Source organism: Anabrus simplex, chromosome 1 (assembly GCF_040414725.1).
Source record: "Anabrus simplex isolate iqAnaSimp1 chromosome 1, ASM4041472v1, whole genome shotgun sequence".
Classification (NCBI taxonomy): domain Eukaryota; kingdom Metazoa; phylum Arthropoda; class Insecta; order Orthoptera; family Tettigoniidae; genus Anabrus; species Anabrus simplex.
In genome coordinates this window covers 251,654,178-251,678,798 of record NC_090265.1, presented here as the reverse complement: position 1 = coordinate 251,678,798, position 24,621 = coordinate 251,654,178, and the positions used below count along the sequence as shown (strand labels likewise).

The window sequence follows — 24,621 nt, the reverse complement described above, 5'->3', positions numbered from 1 at the left end:
GTCAAGTATCTAACAGACCACTTAAGTCCCAAACGTAATGTCATGGTCGAACGTCATCGTTTCCAGCTGCACACAATCTCAGACTCATCGATATCCGAATATCCGAGGAAATATATTGATACATGCGATTTCAACTGCGAATGCAAAAAGTCGATTGCTCTCAATTTATTCGAGGCATTAAATACCCATCAATTCGTGAACAACTACTAATGCAAATTGACTTGACACTCTCAAACGTAACAAACAAAGCCCTCACCCTGTAAACATCGAAAATTGACAGTGAAACATTAAATACCAGCAACTCCACAGTTACTGTCAACAAAGTACGTAATTCGAAGGCAACCAAGCCCTACACCACGATTCAGCCCACGCCAGAATAAATCAAACCAATCTTCTTTTTCAAAGATACATTTACTTCAATTAGGCTTAGACAACTTGTACTTGCGTTATGGACGTGATTCCCACATTGCGGCTAACTGTCGCGTTGGTCGCCAGACACTTCGGTGCAAATCTTGTGACAAGATTAAACACGTCCAGAGAGTTTGTATAGGGTCGTAAATTTTAAAAAAGATGTAATGTTCGGCAGGTTGACCAACACTCTGATTCAAGTTTAACCAGTCGAATTAATCCATTTCCAACATTGATTTGAACAGACTTTAAAATATCGTCGATGTTTTTTTACGACGCAGCCTTTGGACATTATACTGATAAATATTACATACACGTGCTCCTAGGTTTCGAAGTCGACTCAGGTGCCGGACTTACCTTAGGCCTACTACCTAAATGTGATTTTGATAAACTTGGACTTAAAGCCAAAATATTACTTACTCCTGTTCGTTTCCGATCTTACACTTCTGCAATTTTTCTCCCGATCGGCGTTGGTGAACATACAAGAAATTGAATCAATATTTGTGATGGTGAATCATTTTACTCCGCTGTTGGGTCGCATTTGGATCAGGCAATTCAGTACAGATTTGAAAACGTTTGGCAACAACACTTCAAATATTATTCATAAATTAGAGTCTCTAAATAATGGTAAAGCAATTCAAGAAATTGAAATAAAAAGTACTAACTCTAATACCGTATGTTTAAAGCCAAATTTTGTTGTATTCCAAATTCTACTAGCTGATTTCAGTTAAAGCAAAACGGGAGGCCCGTTTTCAAAGCCAGAGAAATTCTGTTTGCCCTTCGAGAAAAGGTTGAGAAAGAACTCGACGAACTCGAGCGGGACAAGATTATCACCAGAGCCAATCATAGTGACTGGTGATCACCTAACCTAATGGCAACATACGACTATGTGTAGATAACAAAACGGCAGTGAATATTCACACCCATAGATATGATTAATGGACATATTTATAGCACATAATTGATTATCGCTATGTCCTAATCCCCTAAAGAGGTACAAGCATAGTCCTCAAAATATTTACAGTATAATACTATTTGGAAATTCCGCCAAATATTTTAGTTGAGAGAACTGGCTGCAGGTAGCAGAAGAGGACAAACATGTAACTTGGCAAAACCGTGTATAGAGGACCTTGAGAAACAACTCTCATATATTTTATTACATTATACTTTCTTCAATGATGCAGTGCTCTATTTTCCTTCAAAATATTCCAAAAATTATTTGAGAATAATATTACCTGTTATTATTGAAATTTCAATTACAATCACTCCCCAAAGATAGCGTGATATATAGCAAATTCTGCCAACATTGCCATGTGAAAATGTTTGTATTGCCAACTTTGTTAAATCTCTCTACTGTCATGTTGTGAATAAATACCTTCAGTTTTATACTTATTCGTAATTTTTGTTTTCTTGTCATTATTTGTAACGCAGAGGTAACTTCTATAAGTTGCTTTGAGCCAACAATTGCCAATTTATCATTTTGAAAATGGATAAGAAAGGTAAGTTATGTGGTTTTGTTTTACTCATTCTCCATTTAATTATTAGTAAGGTTATCAAGAAGGTTTACTGTCTGTTAAATTACAAGGGATTGAATGAGTACATAGATTACTCGTCGTTCAATTGGTTCGTCATCTAACCTAACCTCACTTTCATAACATCAGTCACATGTTGGCTACACACTAACATCTCCAACGTGTGTATATTTGACGTGCGCATGTCAGTGTTACGAAATAGCACGTTGAAAATTAGTTGGATACAAATTTTGTTTCGAATGATGTAACATTCATGGAAGTTTAACTGTGGTTGTATAAAATATGTTAGAATATTGCCAATGACAATCATGTCTCTCTATTCAATATTATCGCATTCTTGCTAGAGTGCCTACTCTGACGCACAATATGCAATCACTATCACTGACCGAGCGAGTGGCTGCGCGGTTTGGGTCACATAGCTGTCAGCTTGCATTTGAGAGACAATGGGTTCGAAATCCACTATCAGCAGTCCTGAAGATGGCTTTCTGTGGTTTCCCATTTTCGCACAAGGCACATGCTGGGGCTGTACTTAAATTAAGGCCATGGTCGCTTCTTTCCCACTCCTGTCCCTTTCCTATTCCATCGTCGCCATAAAGCCTATCTGTGTCGGTGAGACTTGAAACAAATTGTAATAAAATAAAATCAATTATGACTGAACGAGCGTGAACACTTCTCCAGTAAATAAACTATGGTTGGCAAAGATCTCATCAATGAACTTCATAGCATCACTATGATTTTCCGTACTCCTTTCACGTATTTAAACACTAACAGTGTTTCTGCTTTCAAGACTTCAGTATAGTGTGGACCAGTTTATTTCTTCCTTTCAAAACTCTGAAAATGTACATTTCTCTCCTATGAAATTTCCAAAATTTTTAAGGCTACAGGTACCCTGGCATCTCCGCTGAAAAAGGTATTGCTTGATGTTATATCCAAATTGTCCTCACACGCATACTGGCTATAGTTTATTATTGTCTTTAAATTGCTGTAATATGTCAGTCCCCTGAAACAATATTGGGAAGGACTCCTTCTCTCTGCCAGATCTAGTTCTTGTTGAATAACTTTGCATTTCTAGGAGCGGTGTTTGTACCACTTACTCCATAGCGTTTGGTGCACCTGTGGCAACAAATGGATAATAAAGGCTGCAACACTCATTAATCAGGAGGACACGAATATTAAATATATTATTTCAGCTAACCAGGATTAGGAGATGGCAAAAATACAAACTGCTAAAGATTAAAGAGAGATGGTGGTATGATGTACATTTTTAGTAAATAGGAACCACATTACTTTCTTCGGAAGCCTTATTATTAAGCAAGAAAAGGTATAGAAAAAGAGATAATTAATTCTGTCACTAGCTAACATGTTCAGGAATACAGCTATCTGCCCAGTCAAGGGATAAACATTGAAAAATATTTTTATATAAAAATATGTAGGTTTACAAGGTTGAATTTTACCTGTAAATCATAAATCTGTACTAATATATAAAGAAAGACTGTGAGTTTGTATGTAACAGGTAATCTCAGAAACTGCAAGACCAATTTTGAAATTTCCTTCACTAACTTATAACATAGGAATATCGTGAAATATCAAAGGGTTCCTGGAATCAGTCAATCAATCAATACTGATCTGCATTTAGGGAAGTCGCCCAGGTGGCAGATTCCTTATCTGTTGTTTTCCTAGCCTTTTCTTAAATGATTTCAATGACATTGGAAATTTATTGAACATCTCCCCTGGTAAGTTATTCCAATCCCTAACTCCCCTTCCTATAAATTAATATTTGCCCCAATTTGTCCTCTTGCTTTCCAACATTACCTTCATATTGTGATCTTTCCTACTTTTAAAGACGCCACTCAAACTTGTTTGTCTCCTAATGTGATTCCACGCCATTTCTCCGCTGACAGCTCCGAACATACCACTTAATCGAGCAGCTCGTCTCCTTTCTGCCAAGTCTTCCCAACCCAAACTTTGCAGCATTTTTGTAACGCTACTCTTTTGTCGGAAATCACCCAGAACAAATCAAGCTGCTTTTCTTTGGATTTTTTTCCAGTTCTTGAATCAAGTAATCCTGGTGAGGATCACATACACTGGAACCATACTCTAGTTGGGGTCTTACCAAGGACTTATATGCCCTCCGCTTTACATCCTTACTACAACCCCTAAACACCCTCATAACCATGTGCAGAATGAAGAAAAATGTATGAATGAATGAATGAATGAATGAATGAATGAATGAAGAAAAAAATGGAACTCAAATTTGGCAAGCTAATAGCTGAACGCCAACGGCCGTAGCCGTGTTGAAACACCAGATCCCGTGAGATCTCCGAAGTTAAGCAACATTGGGCGTGGTCAGGAGTTGGATAGGTTGCCACGCGCTGTTGGTGGGGAATGGAGGAGCGGAAAGGAACTGGCCACCCTACCGCACGTAAACTCCGGCTCAGGAACACCTCTGCGGAGGTTCGGACCTGCCTTCGGGCAGAACAACCCTTACCTACCTTATAGCTGAACCTTTAGTTAATGAAAGCTACTTACTATGACTCTGTCTTTTACAATTGGCTTTACATTTCACCAATACAGATAAATCTAATGGCGACAATGGGATAGGAAAGGGCTAGGAGTGGGAAGGAAGCGGCCATGGCCTTAATTAAGGTACAGCCCCAGCATTTGCCTGGTGTGAAAATGGGAAACCATGGAAGACCATCTTCAGGGCTGCCGACAGTAGGGTTCGAACCCACTATCTGCCGGATGCAAGCTCACAGCTGCGCGCCCCTAACCGCACACACCCACCCAGTCGCGCTGTGTTTTAAGTGGGCTATGTTGTGAAAGAAAATGTGAAGCAAGTCAGAGGAAAATCTTTAGTCCTGTTCAACAATGGATCACACCAAGTGTACTTGAAATTCAATTTCCAGAAATAGTTTATATGAATTTTCTTCGTATTTCTAATAGTTTCAGAGAAAAATGTTTAACTGTGTTTTGACGCATGCCTTTCAGGGTTGGAGTGTGATGTCCTTACTTTGAATGAATAAAATAAGCCACAAAATGGCAGAAGCAGCATCATTTAATTGAAGAACATTTACACACATTCGTGTGTGATTCACGATGCCCACTCTTGCTCTCGACTTTTCTTTTCTCTTCGCAGTAACCAAGTGCATGTTATATACAGCTGACTCCACTGCAATTCGAGGACCGTACACTAGTGCCGCATGTGAGTCTGTCTTATTTTAAATGCCTTTGAGTGACAAGGAACATGATTAGTTTAACCAAATGACCAAACAAAAAGAGAAGCGCACTCATTCAGGTATCACGGCATGGAGGCTCGCTACAAGATACTGCATTAATATAATATAATAGAGATCATTTTACCTCTCGTTCAGTCACAGCCTTCCAGATTCTTAACATTCTCCAAGTTGTTATGACAAGTTTTAGCGAAATGGCTTGGAAACATATTGTTGTTTAGGGTACCGTTTTACATGATATCTACCCAGGCTAATTTTCCCATATGCAGTGGACACCGCGTATTATGATAACTCTGGGATGCAGATAATTTGATAACATTAACCGATTGATAACAGTAACTGAAAAATAAAAATTGATAGGTAGCCTACTGTATTTATTCATAACCTACATGCACTAAAATGAAACACTGATTCATACCTACATGCACCACAGTGAAACACTGATTCATAACCTACATGCACTACAATGAAACAGATACCGGTACACAGGACTGCAATACAACTAACTGTTTTCAGCTATGTAAAATAGTCTCTAATTGTTGTTTCCTTCTGGTTCTCTTTCAAAAGTCCATTAATGAATCTTTTATTCATAATATTTCTGGAAGTCCACTGACCTACGCTGAACACCTCGTCGCAAGACATCTAGCGCCTATCGCACTTCAGCATTCGTTGGTGTTCGGGAAGTTTCAGCAACATCGTCATCATCAGCATCACTATCTTCTGCTCCATATTCTTCACCTCCCATATCTAATTCTGCAGAAGTATCTGCCTCACATATGTCATCATCTGTCTGTTTCGCTTCAGTAATGATGCCCTCATCAGTGTTCATCCATTCCTGAAATTCATCTTCCGTTAAGCCTGTTGGACAAAGTTCAACATTCTCCTCTACTTCTGGTAACTCTCTTAAAAATCCCTCATGCCGGAAACAGGTCTTTATTGTATGTGCTGAGATATTATCCCATGACATGTCTTGAAGATGCAGGGCATCAAGAAGGCTGGTTGTTTTGGCAAGGGCATTGGCACTAGTTTTATGTGACTCCTGTATGTTTTCTTGTTTTCTTGTGCGCACTTCATGGTGATAATTCTTTTTCATGGTGCAAATGATTCCTTGATCGCATGGTTGAATTAATGAAGTCGTATTCACCGGTAAGAAAACCACATTAGTGTTCTTGAGCTCACAATTCACAATGTGTGCTGCACAGTTGTCAACCAGCAAAACTATTTTATGGTCCAGCCTATTATCCCACTTCAGTAGCCATTCTTTGAAAATCAGGGCCGGGAGTTGGAATGATAGTCCACTGAAAACTTACTGATGCCTTTAAAGCAACGTGGGTTCTTACTTTTCCCAATCACTAAGTCTTTTCTTTTCACCAGACATACTCACACAACATAAAACTGTTACTCGTTCCTTGGAGGTTTTACAGCCTTTAGCACTTTCGTTTCTGAACAAGTAAGTGTGTTCAGGCAAGGCGCGATAAGACAGTGCAGTTTCATCAGCATTATACACACATTCAGAAGGGAATTCAGAAGCAATTTTAGGCCACTCCTCTTCTAATCACTTCTCAGCAGCGGCAGAATCAGCATCATTCTGCTCACCATGCGCTCGTTTGTTCACTATATTTTCTCATTTCTTCCAGCGGTGAAACCATCCTTCTGTTGCTACGAAATTGTTTTTTCCCAATTTTCTTGCTAGTTCTTCGGCCTTTTTCCACATCAGAGGACCGTCAACATGAGAATCTATCTCGCAAAACATTTGAGAACCAAAGTTTTAGAGCTGATTCAACTTTGACCGTCTTTTCCACCACGATTTGAAGTTTTTATTTTCTTTTGCTGCCTTAAGAATATTGTCTCGATTTTTCTTCTGCTCCATATTCTTCACCTCCCATATCTAATTCTGCAGAAGTATCTGCAGTATCTGAAGAGGTTCCGAAATTCGTAACAACACAGCAGCATTGCGTTGACTCGTAGGCAATTTGTCATAATGTTCTATAATTGAAAGTTTCTCTTTAATTATTAAGTCTTTACGTTTGCTTTTCACACTAACCGTCACTGCACTACAACGCCAAGAACTTCACAGTGCGTAAGCTTTAGTAAGACTCGAGTGAGTGGTCCTTGGCTAAACTACCGTAAGGGAAGAAACAAAAGAGAAAGTGTATGCGGGAGGGTTACTACCTGCGCTGACCGGTGTTTTTTACCATACACCTGCTAAAAAAGATGAGATGTGAAAGTGCCCTTGAAGACAGGCGCAGTGTAAAAATGGGTTTTTAAAGGTTGTTCTTTGTATGCACTCTACTCGCATACTTGAGAACAAAATCCTTGAAAACAAATGTGATAACGTAAACCGAATTCATGATCACAGTAAACGGAAGATTTTTTATGTTTCAGTACAGTATTTGTCCATACGGGACTTCATAAAAGTGATTATATAATACAGTTGATAACTGTTTCCAAGATTACAATAAACGGTGTCCACAATATATTGCAATAATAAAAAATGTTAATCATTACAATTTTTATTTCATTTGTACTTATGCAGATACCTATTTTAAAAATGCTTTCTTGCATTTATATTGCTGTCATGGTGTTTTGTCCATTGGGAGATCCTGTACGGCTTTTGGAAAATCACAGAGACAGTATTTCTGAGGACATAAAAAGGCACGTGAAGAGTGAATGTCTGGCATAATTATAAAAACTGTACAACTCAGTTGTGACTGGCAGTAGGCAAGAGGGCCTGCCATTGCAATGAAAACTCCCTAAGCGGTATTTACATGAGAAACAACATATGGCAGTCTCCTCATTATGTTTCTTGGGTAACGCTATGAGCTATTCAATTTAATAAAGTCTTACTCACAACATGTACACTACTTCATCTAGAATTCTGTCCACCCTCCATAGTTTAACGGTTAGCGCTATTAGCTGCCGTCCTCAGAGACGCACGTTCTATTCCTGGTACTGCTAGAAATTTAAGAATGGCAGGAGGGCTGGTATGTGGTTAAAATGGCACACGCAGCTCACCTCTATTGGGGATGTGTCTGAAAAGAGCTGTACGACCTTGGGGTGCGGACATGAATTTACTTACTTCTGTGTACAATTAGAATTCCATAGCAAAGCATAACTTCTAAGTATAACTTAGAAGAATTATATTCTTGTAAATTCTGTTGCACTACATGTATTCATACATACATCATCATTATAGACCATTATGCCTTTCAGCATTCAGTCTGCAAGCCTCTGTGAATTTACTAATTGTTGCCACAATCCTCTATTTGCAATGAGTGCTGTTCTATGCCTCTTATCTTTAAATCGTTAGAATCTGAGTCTAATCATCGTCGTCTTGGTCTCCCTCTACTTCTCTTACCCTCCATAACAGAGTCCATTATTCTCCTAGGTAACTATTCTCCTCCACTCGCCTTACATGACCACACCACCGAAGCTGGTTTATGCATACAGCTTCATCCATCAAGTTTATTCCTAACTTAGCCTTTATTTCCTCATTCCGAGTACACTCCTGCCATTGTTCCCACCTGTTTGTACCAGCACTCATTCTCGCTACTTTCACGTCTGTTACTTCTAACTTATGAATAAGATATCCTGAGTCCATCCAGCTTTTTCTCTCGTGAAGCAAAGCTGGTCTGAAAACAGACTGATGTAAAGATAGTTTCATCCAGGAGCTGACTTACAGAATACTGCTGATTGCAACTGCGAGCTCACTGCATTAGCTTTACTGCACCTTGATTCAATCTCACTTACTATATTACCATCCATGTGTTCATTAAAATTTAATTTTGCCCAATGTCCTTTTTGAGCATTTTGTAAAGTATATATTATAATAATGTGTTTCAGAAATAGCCAAGTTCTTTTGTGAAATTCTGGAGAAAGAGCAAGATGTTTCAGCTGGGATGGCAGCTATACGGACTTTACTACATGTTCTGAAGATGGACAAATGTAAGTTGGACCTTTACCTACCTATCTACCCAATTCATTATGATACTATGTTCATAACGTAAAGAAATAGGGCTGATGACAAAATCACTATAATGAGAAATATGACATCCCACATTTCTAATTTTTACCTTTATCATAAAATGTTTTCTGTATTCATACTATGATCTGGCCCCCTCATCTCTGTTCAACTGAACATAACTCTCAAGCATCATACCATGGTGTGACAAAGGCCTTTCAAGATGACCCAGAGGAATTAATTTTGGTTTCCTTTGTATTGTAAAAATTAAATTGATAATTGGAGTTTATGTTAAATAACTTAATATTTTAATAAAACCTTAAAATCTCATTTACTGCTCTATAACTGTTAGTTACCTTCTGCAGGTTGGAGCAGTAGAATTGCCTATTGTCTCCTTAAGTCCTCCCTGTCATATAAGATGACTAAAAGGGGTAGACCCAGGAACTCTTGACTGCTAGTGCACAAGGTGGGGATCTCGGGACCCATCACTTAGTCTGAGATTTTAAAGTTTATTTTTGTTGTTAAGAAGGGAGGCATAAAAGGAGATGGTGGTTAAGGTTTAGTTCCATTTAAAACAGTAACAGTTGACTCAAAGAGTTTGACAAAAGCAGGTTCCCTGGCTGAATCTGGCACTGTTACTAATGCCCACCTCCTTGCTTTCATCTTTCCTATCTGACCTCTCTCGATCAACAGTATTATATTTTCAGGATTGAAAATTTGTAGGACAAGCTGCCCGAGGTTGGTGATATTTTTTTACATAGGGTTAAGAGGAAATGATTCACTGTTTTTTCACTCTCTGTGGGTTTTTCACAAATTTTACTTTCATGTCTCATTACAATTGTGTCATCTAATATGGGATTTCAAAAGTTATCCTTTTGTTTGGTTCCATTGTTGATTTAAATTAAGTCTGCTTGCAGCATTCATTACCATATAGTAGGCTATTATTAGGCTATATATCTTAAGTAATCAGATCAAAATATTTTTAATGCAAGTTCTTATAGCCTATCTACTTAATAGTGTATGATAGCTTAAATAGTCTTTTAGTACAAAATATCCTAAAACTGTTGTAATTCCAGGTGATTTCATAATGAAGTATTCTTTATTTTACAGCTGAAACAGTCCAGGAATTAGATTCCAATCTGCAGGCTGCTGGTGAAGCAATGAGAAACACAGATTACCCTGTCACTGCCGTGGTCTCAGGCTGCGAACTCTTTTTACGGTTCATTACTCTAGCTAAATTAGACACTAAGGTAATGATTTTTCTTTGTATATGTTTTAGTAATGATAATATTATTGGTTTTACACCCTACTAACTCCTTTCATGGTTTTCAGAGATACTGAGGTATCAGAAATTTGACCTGCAGGATTTCTTTTATGTGCCAGTAAAACTACTGACACAACACTGACATATTTGAGCAACTTCAAATACCACCAGACTGAGTTAGGATCAAACCAACGTATTGGACTCTATAATATGAGACATTCAGCTCAACTGTATGCTTTTATTTTAGATTAATTTGCCCTAGATTTACAAATAAAACATAATGGAATACAAGAACATAATACAATTTGGATACTTCTTTTGTTGTAAAATTGGTCTATCAGCATTACATTTTTCTGTAGAATAATACTCTCTTATCTTTCCTCTCTGACCTCCCTTCATGAGTTCTTCTTACCTTGACATTGTAAAGGTTTGTGGGCCCTAGGAAGTCTTTCTTTTTGTCAGCTTTCAGTGCCCTTGTCTTTCTTTATCTGATACCGGTACATTCATTCTTTGAAGAGTCACACCTCCTCCTTTGATGAATGTTAAGAATGGCTCATTATTTTGCCTCTTAAGCCAACAGTTACCACTTCTCCTTCTCCTCTTCTCAGCCTTTCTCTAATTGCTGAGGATAGTGATCTTCCTTGATATTTTTTGGAGGGTTCTCCATTGGGTTCTCTCTCGAGCTTTCCTGTATGCCCTGACAACTGCAGAAGCAATACTTCTTTTAGCTTTATGAGACCATCATAGCAGTGCTCTCCCACAACGTTTACAACCTAATATCTTGCTGAACACTACCACCGTCTCCAGAGATTCTCCTCCTCTACATTATTTAGTGTGGTCAAAGAACTACAGTTTTTATTGCAGATAGAAAGTAGACAATTTCTTATCAATTTTCAGTTCATTGAAAATGGATGTATTAGTTTTATGTTCTATCCAAGAAATATGAGGCATTCTTTTCCAACACCACATCTCATAAGTTACACTGACTGGCAAAACATGTTAAGCATTAGAAGGAGAGGAGAAAATGAAACATCACATGTTGAGAGGTTATGTGATTTTATTTCAGCGATCTCAAAATCAAGTGAAATGTGCCATGTAATTGTTGGTCCCTTGTCAGTAGGATGTTGCACTCCCTCGGGCCTGGATGATGCAGTGATATGGTTAGGAAGGGTATCATACAGGTCTTGTATCCTCTCCTGAGGCAAGTTGGCCTACGACTGTTGTAAATGGCCCTCAATATCCTGGATATTAGCATTGGGTCAGAGTTGACATCCGAGCTGGTCCTGCACATGTTCTATCGGAGCCAGATTGGGGGATCTTGGTGGCCAAGGTAGTACCTCAACATCATGCAGGCAGGTCATAGAGAGACATATTGTGTGTGGACAAGAAATGTCCTGTTAAAAGATGTTATCGGGGTACTGTACCATAAGGATGCAGGATGTCTGTGACATACCATTGTGCTGTCAAAGTTCCCTGAATCACTACCGAAGGTGATTTGAAGTCATACCCAATGGCTCCCTTTACCATAATACAAGGAGAAACATGGATGTGTCTCTCCAAAACATTGGCAGAATGTGTCCTCTCCCCTTGGCACCGCCATACTTGCAAATGATGGTCATCTGAGGTACTGCAGAGCTGTGATTCAGCACTGAAAATGGTGAATTGCCGCTCATAAGCAGTTAATGCTTCCTGGTTACGGCACCTCTCCAAACGCAACTGTATGTGGTGTATGAGATGGTGATTCAGTAGTCCAGCTGCTGCTAGTCTCCGACTAATGGTGCAGGATAACATGGGGTGTTGTAGTAAGTCCATTACTTGTACCCAGCTGGCAGGTGCAGATGTGAAGGGGTTATGATGCCCTTGGAACACTATATCGAGGTCCTCCCATGGTGTGGTCAGACTTGAATGAAAATCTACAGCCTGTTTCCAGTCATTCGTCCAGGTCAGGAATGGAATGAATGAAGCCCCCATCTAGCGGCGAGGATAGGAATTGTATCAGCTGCCGAAGCCTGTCGCACTCCTCTGAGTCAATGATGAATGACTGACAGATGAAATGAAATGCTATTGGAGAGGGGAATGAAAGACAACAGGGAAAACTGGAGTACCTGGAGAAAAACCTGCCCCACCTCCGCTTTGTCCAGCACAAATCTCACATGGAGTGACCGGGATTTGAACCACGGAACTAAGTGGTGAGCTGCCGGCGGGTTGCCGCCTGAGCCACGGAGGCTACGCTGTGTCAGACTTGGTCGACCAAAACCTTGGCGACATTAATGGTTCCCCTCACGTTCTCATTCGGTCTAATATCTGGCCTCTATCACATCCAAATGCCCTACATGCCTGAGCACTGCACGTTTCAACCAGCCGGTCATATGCAGACTCATAAAGAGGCCCCATTCTACTAAATCTGTCCAGTGCTGGTAACATTGCATCACATGAGAGTGCAACATTCTCTGTGGTCCTTCACAATGCTTACTAACAACACTATGATGTGATGAGGACATAACGTATTCTTGTGGCCATTCTAGCTGTCACAGATTATTGTAACTTTAATCATTTACATACCTGCCAATGCTATATACACATGCAATAATTATTTCAACATCAGACCATTCCTTCCAGGTGCTTAACTTCTTCCGTGTCAGTCAGTGTGTTTTCTTCTTAGTTGATGCGCAAATTATCCACATTTCTGTGCCATAAGGTAGAGAAGATAAGTATGCAAACAAGCCATACGTTCACTGACTTAGAGAATAAACAATCTTTCCAAGTGGGATTAAATTGTCATATTGCCTTCTTTGCAGTTGCAATTCTGTGCTTAATTTCCTTGCTGCAGTTTCCATTGCTGGTAATATTTGAGCCGAAGTATGTTTCAAGACTCCTAGGAATTAATCTCCTAGAAAGTTGGTTATTTTTGTCCACTTTTATTATTTTTGTTTCCTGGTGGTTGATCTCCAGACCCATTTTTAACTTTCATCTTTAACTCTTTCAAGTAGAACGGCTAATTCTTCCACATCTACTGTGATGAATGTAGTATCATAGGAAAATCTCAAGTTTGAAATTTTATATCAGTTGAATGTGAATTGGGAAATCAACCATATATTTCCTCTGGCTGTAAATTGTCAGAAGGGTTTTAAGAAGATAAATGGACGTCATTCTTTTCATAATTTTTATTTTATAGACTTTTGAAGAATGCAAGGACATTATGTTGCATCGTGGAGAAGTCTTCCTTAAGAAGCTGATGGAAGCTAGAGGGAAAGTTGCCAAACTTGCGTCGCCCTTTATAATTGATGGTTCTGTAAGTATGCTTTGATAAAAACAATTTTTTCTTGCTTTTGACTCTCTGATATTTGTAACAAACATGCTATAAAAATCAGTATTCCCAAGACTAAAGTGATGTTAGTGGAGGGAAAAATCTAATAATGCCAAGTAAAGAATACAAAATTAGAGCAATTGGACCATTTAAAATTCTAGGTATATGTATTCTATTAATCCTTTGATGCCAACCTCCATACATCGCATAGACCTCCTTATCTTCACATCCTGCTGACCTCAGTGCATGGTATAGAACCCTCTAGGCCCAACTTAATTTTGTTCTAGGTTGCAAAATTTTGAAGTTGTTGAGATGGAAATGGTATATTTTTCAAAAACAGTATTCCTTTTTTCTTTGTAAAGAGTTTGAAATAGTCTGATCTCTTTCGCCTGAGAGCATATAGACTTAAAATTTGTGCTGCATTCCAGTGGATGTACGTTTCATTATACGTCATTTCCTTAGATTGATAGTATAAATCACCATCTTTTCACTGATATGCATGTTAACATGATCTGGTGAGAATTCCTATAATTCTTTCAATGCCGTGAAACTTCTTGTGTGTGTTTAGTCCTCAGCCCGAAGGCTGGTTGGATCCTCAACAGCTCAGCCATCAGCTGTCATAGATGGCCTAGGCATCACTGAAGAGGCGTACTAGGGAAATGAGGAGTAAGGTAGTTTCCCATTGCTTTCCTCGCCGAGCCAGAAGTTGCTATTACATATCAGTCTGCCAAGCCCACTGAAATGCATGCACCATCCGACCCTATGAGCAATATTTTCACACCATTCATAGCAGGGACTGGCTGCAGAAGGAATGGCATTACTAGCATCACTCATACCTCAGTCACTTTCATTTTGTCAAAGCCAAGGATAAAGCTGAGACAGATCAATGAAAGTAAAAAATTGCTCTAGCCCCCATACCAGAAGACATAGTGCACTGTAAACACTAGGTCCCGCCAGCAAAGGCACTGAAACTTCTTATGACCCGTAATTACTTGATTCACTGTCACTTTGAAATACGATATTGCATGTTGCAGAAGCATGGCACGGTGCAGTTTGAATGAAAGAGAAGTAATTAAGTATTAATAAATCAGACGATAACAGCACTACACCAGACTGAGCTGAGCAAAATGACAGTGGACACATTAGATGAGGAATGGGAAGCACATGGTGCGCACGGCGAAGTAACAGGCGATAAAACATTTCAAAATACATGCCCTTTTTCTCGTGAGTAATCGTCCCATTAACATGGGAGTTGTGCTAAATGAATATTTGAAGTATTGTTCCCAGTTCTTCCACTCAAAGTTTCCGAGGCAAGGATTACTCTAATTTTCATTGCATTGTGAAAAAACCCATGCAAATACAACAATGTCACTTTCATTCCATATAAAATATGGAAGGTCTCTTCTCCATTAGTAAACTGTAAGATAAATATAAAATCAATTAATGTAAACTGCATTCTCTTGAGTCTTTGTTGTGAAGGTTTGAAAATAATCTGAGCCAAACTGTTATAAAAGTGTATTTTTAATGTTATCCCTGCATTTTCTCAGCGCTCATATCTGAATCGCCTCCGTCCGCTGGGTAAAGCAGCACCCAGATGTTGCCCATCACTGAGGAGTTAATAATATTACAGTCTGATATTTGTAGGAAAGAACATAAGGATGGTGCTTTGCTATCGGTCTTAAGATATCTTTGGATTTTCAGAATTATTTCATGAAAAGCAGCTGTTTATGCATCAGTAAATCTGTTGACCCTTTCTTCTGGCATTTTTAATTGTGCCAGGATTCAGTCCTCCAACCTTAAGCATACGAGTGAGTATCTAGCCAACTATGCAAATTAATCTCTGTTGACTGTAATGTGGTGCAAATTACAGTTATTTCTGTTAATCTGCTATCTTCATTACTCATTCCCTCTATCCTTTTTGTTAAACTCAAGAATTTAATGTATACTATTAGATTATACCAGAATTCTTATGTTAATATGTGTTTTTATATCCAATAATTTTTTTAAAGTGTTAATTCTCCTCAACACCGCTCGTGGCTGAAATTACAGTAGATAACAGTGATGAATATTATTCATGAAGTTTGATGTTATAATTGTGATATCAATAACAAAGGTGACTTGTTTGTTATAGCGGATATTAACGCACTCCAAATCTCGTAATGTTCTGGAAGCAATGAAGGAAGCAGCTAAAGCACATAAACGATTTGAAGTGTATGTCACGACATCCTGCCCTGATAGTAGTGGGTGAGTCTGAAGTATTATTTTCAAATTACTAGTATCAAATCCTCATCCGGGAGATAGTAGGTTCGAATCCCACTATCGGCAGCCCTGAAGATGGTTTTCCGTGGTTTCCCATTTTCACACCAGGCAAATGCTGGGGCTGTACCTTAATTAAGGCCACGGCCGCTTCCTTCCAACTCCTAGGCCTTTCCTATCCCATCGTCGCCATAAGACCTATCTGTGTCGGTGCGACGTAAAGCCCCTAGCAAAAAAAAAAAGTATCAAATCCTTTTGGCAATCCATATTCCCCCAGGTGTCATTGACAGTTCAGCTTGCAATGTTCTGCTGTTTTCCGCGTATAATTCATTAAAAATCTCGTATGCATCTACGCTCGTGTTCAGTCTGAGGAGTGCCATCTTACCCACCACATGACTCCTTGAACGATGTAAACATGAGGTCGGAAAACTTAGCAAATGAATCATAAAACAGAACATAAAGCAAAGCCGGCATGGAATAAACAAAAGCCTTAGCACCAAGTTTCTAGTAACCTTCACTGTAACCTTTCAGAAGTTTCCAAAGATGTCACTGAACGTACAAGTTAACTCGTCTCCCGTCCGCAACGCTCGACCAGCCAAACACAAGTAAACTCGTCTCCCATCCACAATGTGTTAAACAATACTATACGGTTGATAAGAGAAGCATGATGGAGTTTAAAAAAAAGTAATTATGTTTGATGGAAAATGGTTAGTAAAAATGTAAACAGCCTATGGGTTGGGTGTAAAGCAATTGTTGAGAAGTGTGAAAACAGGTGTGTACCCTTTAAGAGATGGTATGCAATGGTACAGACCCACTTTATTATATTAACAGTTTAAGAAGGTGCAAGTTAGAAAGGAACAAAGATAGGAATGGTCGTGCAAGAAGAGATTGAAGGAACGTACTAGGAAATTTGAATTAGAAAAAAAAAAAAAAAAAAAAAAGTCAGCTAAGGATAACATAAACGTTAGTGAAAAATGGAAGGGTATTTATAGGTACTTTAAAACAGAAACAGGTTCCAAAAAGGTCATTCCAGGAATCTCAAAAAACCAATGTTCCCCATCTTCCCTTTGCTGTTCCACTAGCATTGACTCATACCGATTCCTCACCAATATCTTCTTTAGAACTCTTCTGCTGACTAGATCCCAAAGACCTCAGTTTTCTTCCCCTTAAAACATTAGCCCTCCTGTGCATTTTTTGTTATTTTTATTGCATGGTAACACTTCCTCAATTTAGAGGTTGCCTAAGAGACAGAGTGTACTTAATACCAACTAATATTTTGTCATGGAAAAATAAATAAAAGTCTTGTCTACTTAGTAAACCCTGTAGATTATTTGGGGCAGACCTACCTCCATTCTTGTCTTTCTTTATAAGCCTCATTATCTTCCTCAAACTCTTTATCTCTTCCCTGATACTTCTTAATGCCCCCTCATACCTGCAGTCCGTTCACCTGCATTTTTCAGCCATTCCTTAATCTTATACACAGAAATGTGACCTTAGTACTTATTGTGGCATTCAGGGCTATATTCACGACATCACCCTGCTATTCCAAAATGCCTACCATTAGATAACGCTGATAAATTTTGTCTATGAGGTAAGCCCACAATATTTAATTGTAAAATAAATTGTTGTTCTTAGATATACTTTAGAGCTTATTACCAAAATTATCTTATTTATGGGAGAGCTTGAATAGGTTGTGATTAGCTTTATTATTTAATTTTTCTTCTAAATACCTTCCAATTTTTTTTTTTTTTTTTTTTTTTTTTTTTTGGGTCAGTACAGTGCAGTACTTTAGAGCCTCCATGGTTTAGGTAGCAGCACGCCGGCCTCACAGCGCTGAATACCGTGGTTCAAATCCTGGTCACTCCTTGTGAGATTTGTGCTGGACAAAGCAGAGGCGAGTCAGGTTTTTCTCTGGGTACTCTGGTTTTCCCTGTCATCTTTCATTCCAGCAACACTCTCCACTTTCATTTCATCTGTCAGTCATTAATCATTGCCTCAGAGGAGTGTGACAGGCCTCGGCAGCTGGCACAATTCCTATCCTCGCCACAAGTTAGGGGCTTCATTCAAATCAAATCAAAATCTCTTTATTTGCAAATGAGGTGTCTACCTTGGTGGCAAATGGTACACTAAAATACATTATTGTCAAGCACTAAATTTTAAAATAACAAGAGAAGAAGAAAATTTTCCTAGAATAAAACATTATACAATTTACGCTAACATTTTTTCCTATTAAACACACAGCTCATCCTTAAGAAATTTATATTGTTTACAAAATTCTACTTATAATATCTCCTGCACTTACAAACATAGTCAACTCATATACAGTATGTGGAATTACTTCAAATAATACTATTTTCAGAGTTCCTGAAGGGCCTTCACAGCTACTGTAGCGGTCCCAGGGCCCTCGAAGTCCCCACTGTACTTCATCCCTACAGGCAGCCCCTACTTCGGCTGTCCAAATTCCATAGACCAGGGGATGGAATTAATTTATTCCACACACATTTTTTATTTACAATAACCTGCACTGGTCGAATGCCCTCTAACATTACATTTATTTTCTCTGTTGTTATTTATTCTCTTCTTGAATATCTGTACAGATTTTGGAAAAGGATCAAACACTATCCCTGGTAAACTGTTCCACTCCTGCATGCCCTTCCCAATGAATGAAAATTTACCCCAATCGCTTCTGCTAAAATTCCTTCTAATTTTATACTTGTGGTCAGTTCTGCCGATATAATTATTTTCCAACTGAAACCTGTAACGGATTTCTCCCCATGCTGCTTCTTCTCCTGTATAGACTCTATATAATCCTATAAGTCTAGTTTTCTCACTTCTCTTACTTAAAGTTTCCCCACCCAAGTTCCTCTAACATTTCTGATACACTACTTTTTCTCCTGAAATCCCCTGTTACAAATTTGCTGCTTTCCTCTGCACACTATCTATTTCTTTTATTAGGTATTCTTGGTGAGGATCCCAAACACTGTTTGCATATTCCAATAATGGACGAACCATACTTAAGTAACTTTTTGCTTTTAATTCTTTGTTGCATCCTGTAAGTAGCCTCTATATGACGTGCAACGATCTGAATGCTTTCCCAACAATGTCATCAACATGACCCTTCCAGTGCAAATTATTTTCAAATCTCACACCTAAGTATTTGCACTTGCCATCTTTGGGGATAACTACCTCATCCAAAGTATATTCAAATTCAGTTTTAAAGCTCCTGTTTGTAAATGTTGTAACAGTTGATTTGCCTCCATTAACCTTTTCTTCAACCCATTGTTGGATACTCTCAAGGTCCCTTTGTAATTCTGAACAATCCTCAATGTTATTTATTTCCCTATAAACAATTATGTCATCTGCATACAATCTTATTTTTGATGTTATATTGTTCCCTAAATCATTTGCGTATATTAAGAAAAATAACGGATCGATTATACTACCCTGTGCAATTCCCTTCCAAACTTTCTCTTCCTGTCATATATTATTTCCTACTTTGACTTTCTGAACCCTTGAATTTTGAAATGTTCTTATCCAACATATAACCCTTACGTCCAGTCCTATTCCCTCCAATTTTTTAAATAATATTCCATGTTCCACTCTATCAAAGGCTTTGGAAAGATCTATGGCTATGCAATCTAACTGGCCTCCTGAATCCAACTGATCTGATATGTCCTGCTGAAATCCCACCAGTTGTACTTCACAAGAAAATTTCTTTCTAAATCCATACTGGCTCCTCATGAACCAATTTTTATCATCACATATCCCTCTGATGTACTTTGCTATTAAACTCTCCAGTATTTTATCAACTATACTGGTCAGGCTGATTGGTCTGTAGTTCTCTGGTTTCTTTTTATCACCCCTTCCTTTATAAATTGGTATTATTATAGATTCCTTCCATTCCTTTGGTATTACACTATTATTTATGACATAGTCAAAGAGAAATTTTAAATGAGGCACTATGTACCATCCCATTGTCTTTAATACCTCCCCAGTAATTTGATCACTTCCTGCTGCTTTTCCTTGCTAAAGCAGTTGGATTTTTCTGAAAATATCTTCATTTGTCAATGAGAAGCTTCTTGTTTCCCTATGCTTCTCTCCCTCTCTATCTTCTGTTACAGATTCCAACTCCTGACAATATTCTACTGAATCTCTGAATTTCCTACTAAATAGATTTGCTTTCTCAGTATCTGTTGAATAGTGTTCACCCCCTTCTCCCACCATTGTAGGAATTTGGATTCCTTTTCCTTTTTGATTCCTAATATATGAATACAACATTTTCCATTTCCCTTTGTGGTCATTACCCTCTTGAAGTATGCCATTCATATAATTCTCTTTTGCTTCCTTTTTCTCTCTATTCAGTTCCCTCTAGTTTCTCTATTCTCCCTACCCTCTTTGATTTTCCTGTTTACTATTCTACATTTTCTTTTTAATTTTCTTATTTCCCTTGTATAATAAACAGGGTCTGAGGTCATTTTACCCTTCTTAACAGGTACAAATCTCTTCTCTCCTTCCCAAATGATTCCTTTAAATTTAGCCCAAAGTGTATCCACATTACTCCCTTCACTTATCCAACAACTGAATTGTGATATAAGATAAGTCCCAAATTCATCAACTTTAGTTTTTCTGTATAATTTCTTGTCTTGTGTGACCCTCTTATTAAGCATTTTTGGTACGAGTCCTACATCCATTATTACAGCCTTATGGTCACCTATTCCTTTAATTACCTCAGTTTTATCAACAATTTCCCATGGTCTAACCAAGAATACATCTAGCAAGTTATTGAGACGAGTCGGTTCTTGTACTACTTGTGTAAATCCTCCCTCCCAAATTAACTTATTTGCCAGTTTCTGTTCATGGGCTTCACTTGCAGCTCGTCCGACTCGTTGGCTGAACGGTCAGCGTACTGGCCTTCGGTTCAGAGGGTCCCGGGTTCGATTCCCGGCCGGGTCGGGGATTTTAACCTTAATTGGTTAATTCCAATGGCATGGGGGCTGGGTGTATGTGCTGTCTTCATCATCATTTCATCCTCATCACGACGCGCAGGTCACCTACGGGTGTCGAATAGAAAGACCTGCACCTGGCGAGCCGAACTTGTCTTTGGACACTCCCGGCACTAAAAGCCATACGCCATTTCATTTACTTGCAGCTCCATTCCATTCAACTTCAGGCAAGTTTAGATCTTCCCCAATTATTGCCATATCATTATTATTGTTTTTATGAGTATAATCTATTATATTCTCAAATATTTCCACCACCGAGCTCGATAGCTGCAGTCGCTTAAGTGTGGCCAGTATCCAGTATTCGGGAGATAGTAGGTTCGAACCCCACTGTCGGCAGCCCTGAAAATGGTTTTCCGTGGTTTTCCATTTTCACACCAGGCAAATGCTGGGGCTGTACCTTAATTAAGGCCACGGCCGCTTCCTTCCCACTCCTATCCCTTCCTTGTCCCATCGTTGCCATAAGACCTATCTGTGTCGGTGCGACGTAAAGCAACTAGCAAAAAAATATATATATCCATGTGTATTTCCTCTCTTCCAGGCCTATATGTTCCTATAATTCCCACCTCCTATATATTATCACAAACTAATTTTATCCCTAATATTTCATCCCTTTCAGCTGTAAACCATTCATGTGAACAATTTCCTTCACCAGAAAAAACAAACCCCCCCCTCCCATTTTATCTCCTCGATCTCTACGATAGACCGTATACCCTTCTGGAAATACTTCTCTATTACCCAGCCCTTCTCTCAACCATGATTCCACTCGTATCACCATATCAGTCTCATAAGATTCCATCATTGTGCCGAATTTTAATTGTTTATTTGCTACACTCTGACTGTTTACCAAGAGCAATCTCAGACCCCCTTCCTCCTTAAAACTTGTCTGTTCCAATTGGGTAACATTTGACTCATGAGTTGAGAACTTCCTGGGAACCCAGATCCTTGTACATAGATCTTGATTTAAGGATCTGAGTTTTCTGGCAAGTTTCCCTGTATGTGCCAGTTTAGTGGTATGGGTTTTCTTAAGTGCAGATTAGTTTTCAGATCTCTTTTGATAATTGTAGCATTTTGTATACAGAGAGTTGCTTTTCCATTACCATTCAGATGTAACCCATGCCTAGTGAACATTTGCCTGCCAAGACCTAAAGTATCTCCTACATAGACATTTCTAAAACTCTTACATAATCTCTTGATTTTTATATTTACATCATGTACAGCTTTGTTCACACACGAGTCCTCTAAAAGGTCATACTTGGGGAGCACATTAACTACAATTACTTTTGAATCAGGTAGTTTTAAAATCTTACCTCTGAGGGTCGTAATTAGTTCCTCACCTTCATTTGCAGCAATGTCATTTGTACAACTCACAATCACCACATAATTGTCCTTCTCTAACACAGGATCACAACTTGAAAGGACGTCTTCAATTTTGGCACCTGGTTTTATTAGTCCTAAAACCTCAGTTTCTGGATTCTACAGCTCATCCTTGATGCCTTCTGCCATACCCTGCCCTTGACTGTCTATGTAGAGATGAATTTTTGGCGATCTTGACTTTTGGTTGGTTTTTTCTTCTGTAGGTTACCTCCACTGGATTTAAAATTATTCGGAAAACTTGGATGTGTCTTCTTCTGGAACTTGTTGCATGACTGAAATCTATTTTGGCACTGACACTGACCACGGAAAACCATCTTTAGGGCTATCTTTGTCAGTGCGACGTAAAGCAACTTTAAAAAAAAGTAATGTTATTGTTGATCAATGTTATGCACTTTCGATATTGTAGGCCTTCACATTTAGTTATCTTCCCACTCTGAATTACCACTCTTATCATAGTTTGTACAGTAAAACTGGGGGGGGAAAAAAAAAACCAACATAAATGATCAGAAATTGTATTCTCTGTAACTTTTGTTATGTAGTACTTTTCGATAGGAGCAATAACATAAGTATTTAAAAATTAAATAGTAGGCGCCTTCCCCTAAACTACAGTTTCACCCACGGTGAATCTAATTGTTTATAGCTTTGACTGTAGTTTCTTATTCTCCGACTCTATATACCGATTTTCATTAGATTCTGTTAACCAATTTTCTCGTGGCTTGGCGTTGATATGGACTTAGCAACAAAACTACAAATTCATTAACATCTCTGTTATTATAGCTGGTACAGTAAAAATGTATGAGACATAAACAACCAGAAGAGTATAATTCTATATAACTTTAGTTATATAGTATTTATCGATAGGACCACTAATAAGATAAATATTTGAGAATTAAGTTTTAGGCCTTCCCCTAAGCTACCATTTCACTCAGCATGAATAAAATTATGTATAGCCTAGATTGTAGCGGCTCATCCCCCGACTTTACATACCTAATTTCATTAAATTCTCTTCAGCCGTTTTCTCGTGATGCGTGTACATACGTACAGACAGACAGACAGACAGAAATTACGGTAAAGTAAAAAGTGCATTTCCTTGTTACTGTAGACATGACCGATGCAGAAATACCATTATTTTCAAATTCTGAGCAATGTACAGACAAAACTCTTATTTTATATATATAGATGTACTGTTAGATTCTTGAGATCTTGGCATGAAATATCCAGTGATACAAGAACTTGGGCCATTGCTGATACATAGTTTCTTGCACACTAATCAAGAGGCCATGAACAACGAATTATCCCTGTTTTCACTTCTGTAACAATAATAATTGCAAAGAATATTTTCTAGGAAATAATTTTAAATGACAAATAGTGGGTTTTTTTTTTTATATCATGGGGTTAATTAATTTAATGCATTATGTACATTTTCTGAGCATATATATTTCCTAAAATTGTATTTACTTTACCGAAGGAGTTGGCCGTGCGGTTAGGGGCGTGCATTTGTGAGATTGCATTCGGTAGATAGTGGGTTCGAATCCCACTGTCAGCAGCCCTGAAGATTGCTTTCCATCGTTTCCCATTTTCGCATCAGGCAAATGTTAGGGCTACACCTTAATTAAGGCCACGGCCGCTTTCTTCCCACTCTTAGCCCTTTCGTATCCCATCATCTTCATAAGACCTATCTCTGTCGGTGCGACATAAAGAAAGAAAAAAAAATTTACTTTTTCAACATCATGTTCAAATTGCATTTTAATTTGTTTTTGAAAAATGTCTTTCATCAAGATCAATATTACACTGAGTAACACTTGAATACAGTATTTGTAAACTAAATTGTCTTAGACTGTTTCAGTCCAATAACAGTATGTAAATAATTTTCTGATAGAAGTATATTTTCTTCTGTATCCATGAGATGGCAGTAATAAAAATACATGGAAGACAAGATGCTTTGCAAAGAATAACAACAAATATTAATATTACAACATACATATTGATGTTATAAGAGATAATAATACCAATTAAAACTGGAGATAATTAATTGAATAAATAAATACAATTATATATTTTACGTTCTGATGATACTGTTAGCTTGTTCTGCACGGGTCACACCACTGTCTCAGATGAGACCGTTTTTGTGGTACAGCTATACGTATCAGAGTTTGAATGATATATGTAGATGTTGATTCCCATAGGGAACCTGAAATATTTGTCCCAAATGAGTAAATTTATAATACCAATATAAATGGTCCATTATTGGCCTCCACGGATGCACTAGCCATCCATCTTAGT

General features: G+C 38.3%; 1 protein-coding gene across 1 annotated transcript in view; it reads left to right on the top strand.

Moving 5' to 3' along the window:
- The first annotated feature begins 1,737 nt into the window (after nucleotides 1–1,737).
- The window catches only part of eIF2Balpha (eukaryotic translation initiation factor 2B subunit alpha), a 37,595-nt gene continuing 14,711 nt past the window's right edge, over nucleotides 1,738–24,621 (top strand). The window contains exons 1-5 of the mRNA XM_067141860.2: nucleotides 1,738–1,907; nucleotides 9,017–9,118; nucleotides 10,245–10,384; nucleotides 13,574–13,690; nucleotides 15,837–15,949. Coding sequence (XP_066997961.1) covers nucleotides 1,895–1,907; nucleotides 9,017–9,118; nucleotides 10,245–10,384; nucleotides 13,574–13,690; nucleotides 15,837–15,949 — 485 coding nt within the window. The 5' untranslated portion in view covers nucleotides 1,738–1,894. The remainder of the gene's footprint in view (nucleotides 1,908–9,016; nucleotides 9,119–10,244; nucleotides 10,385–13,573; nucleotides 13,691–15,836; nucleotides 15,950–24,621) is intronic.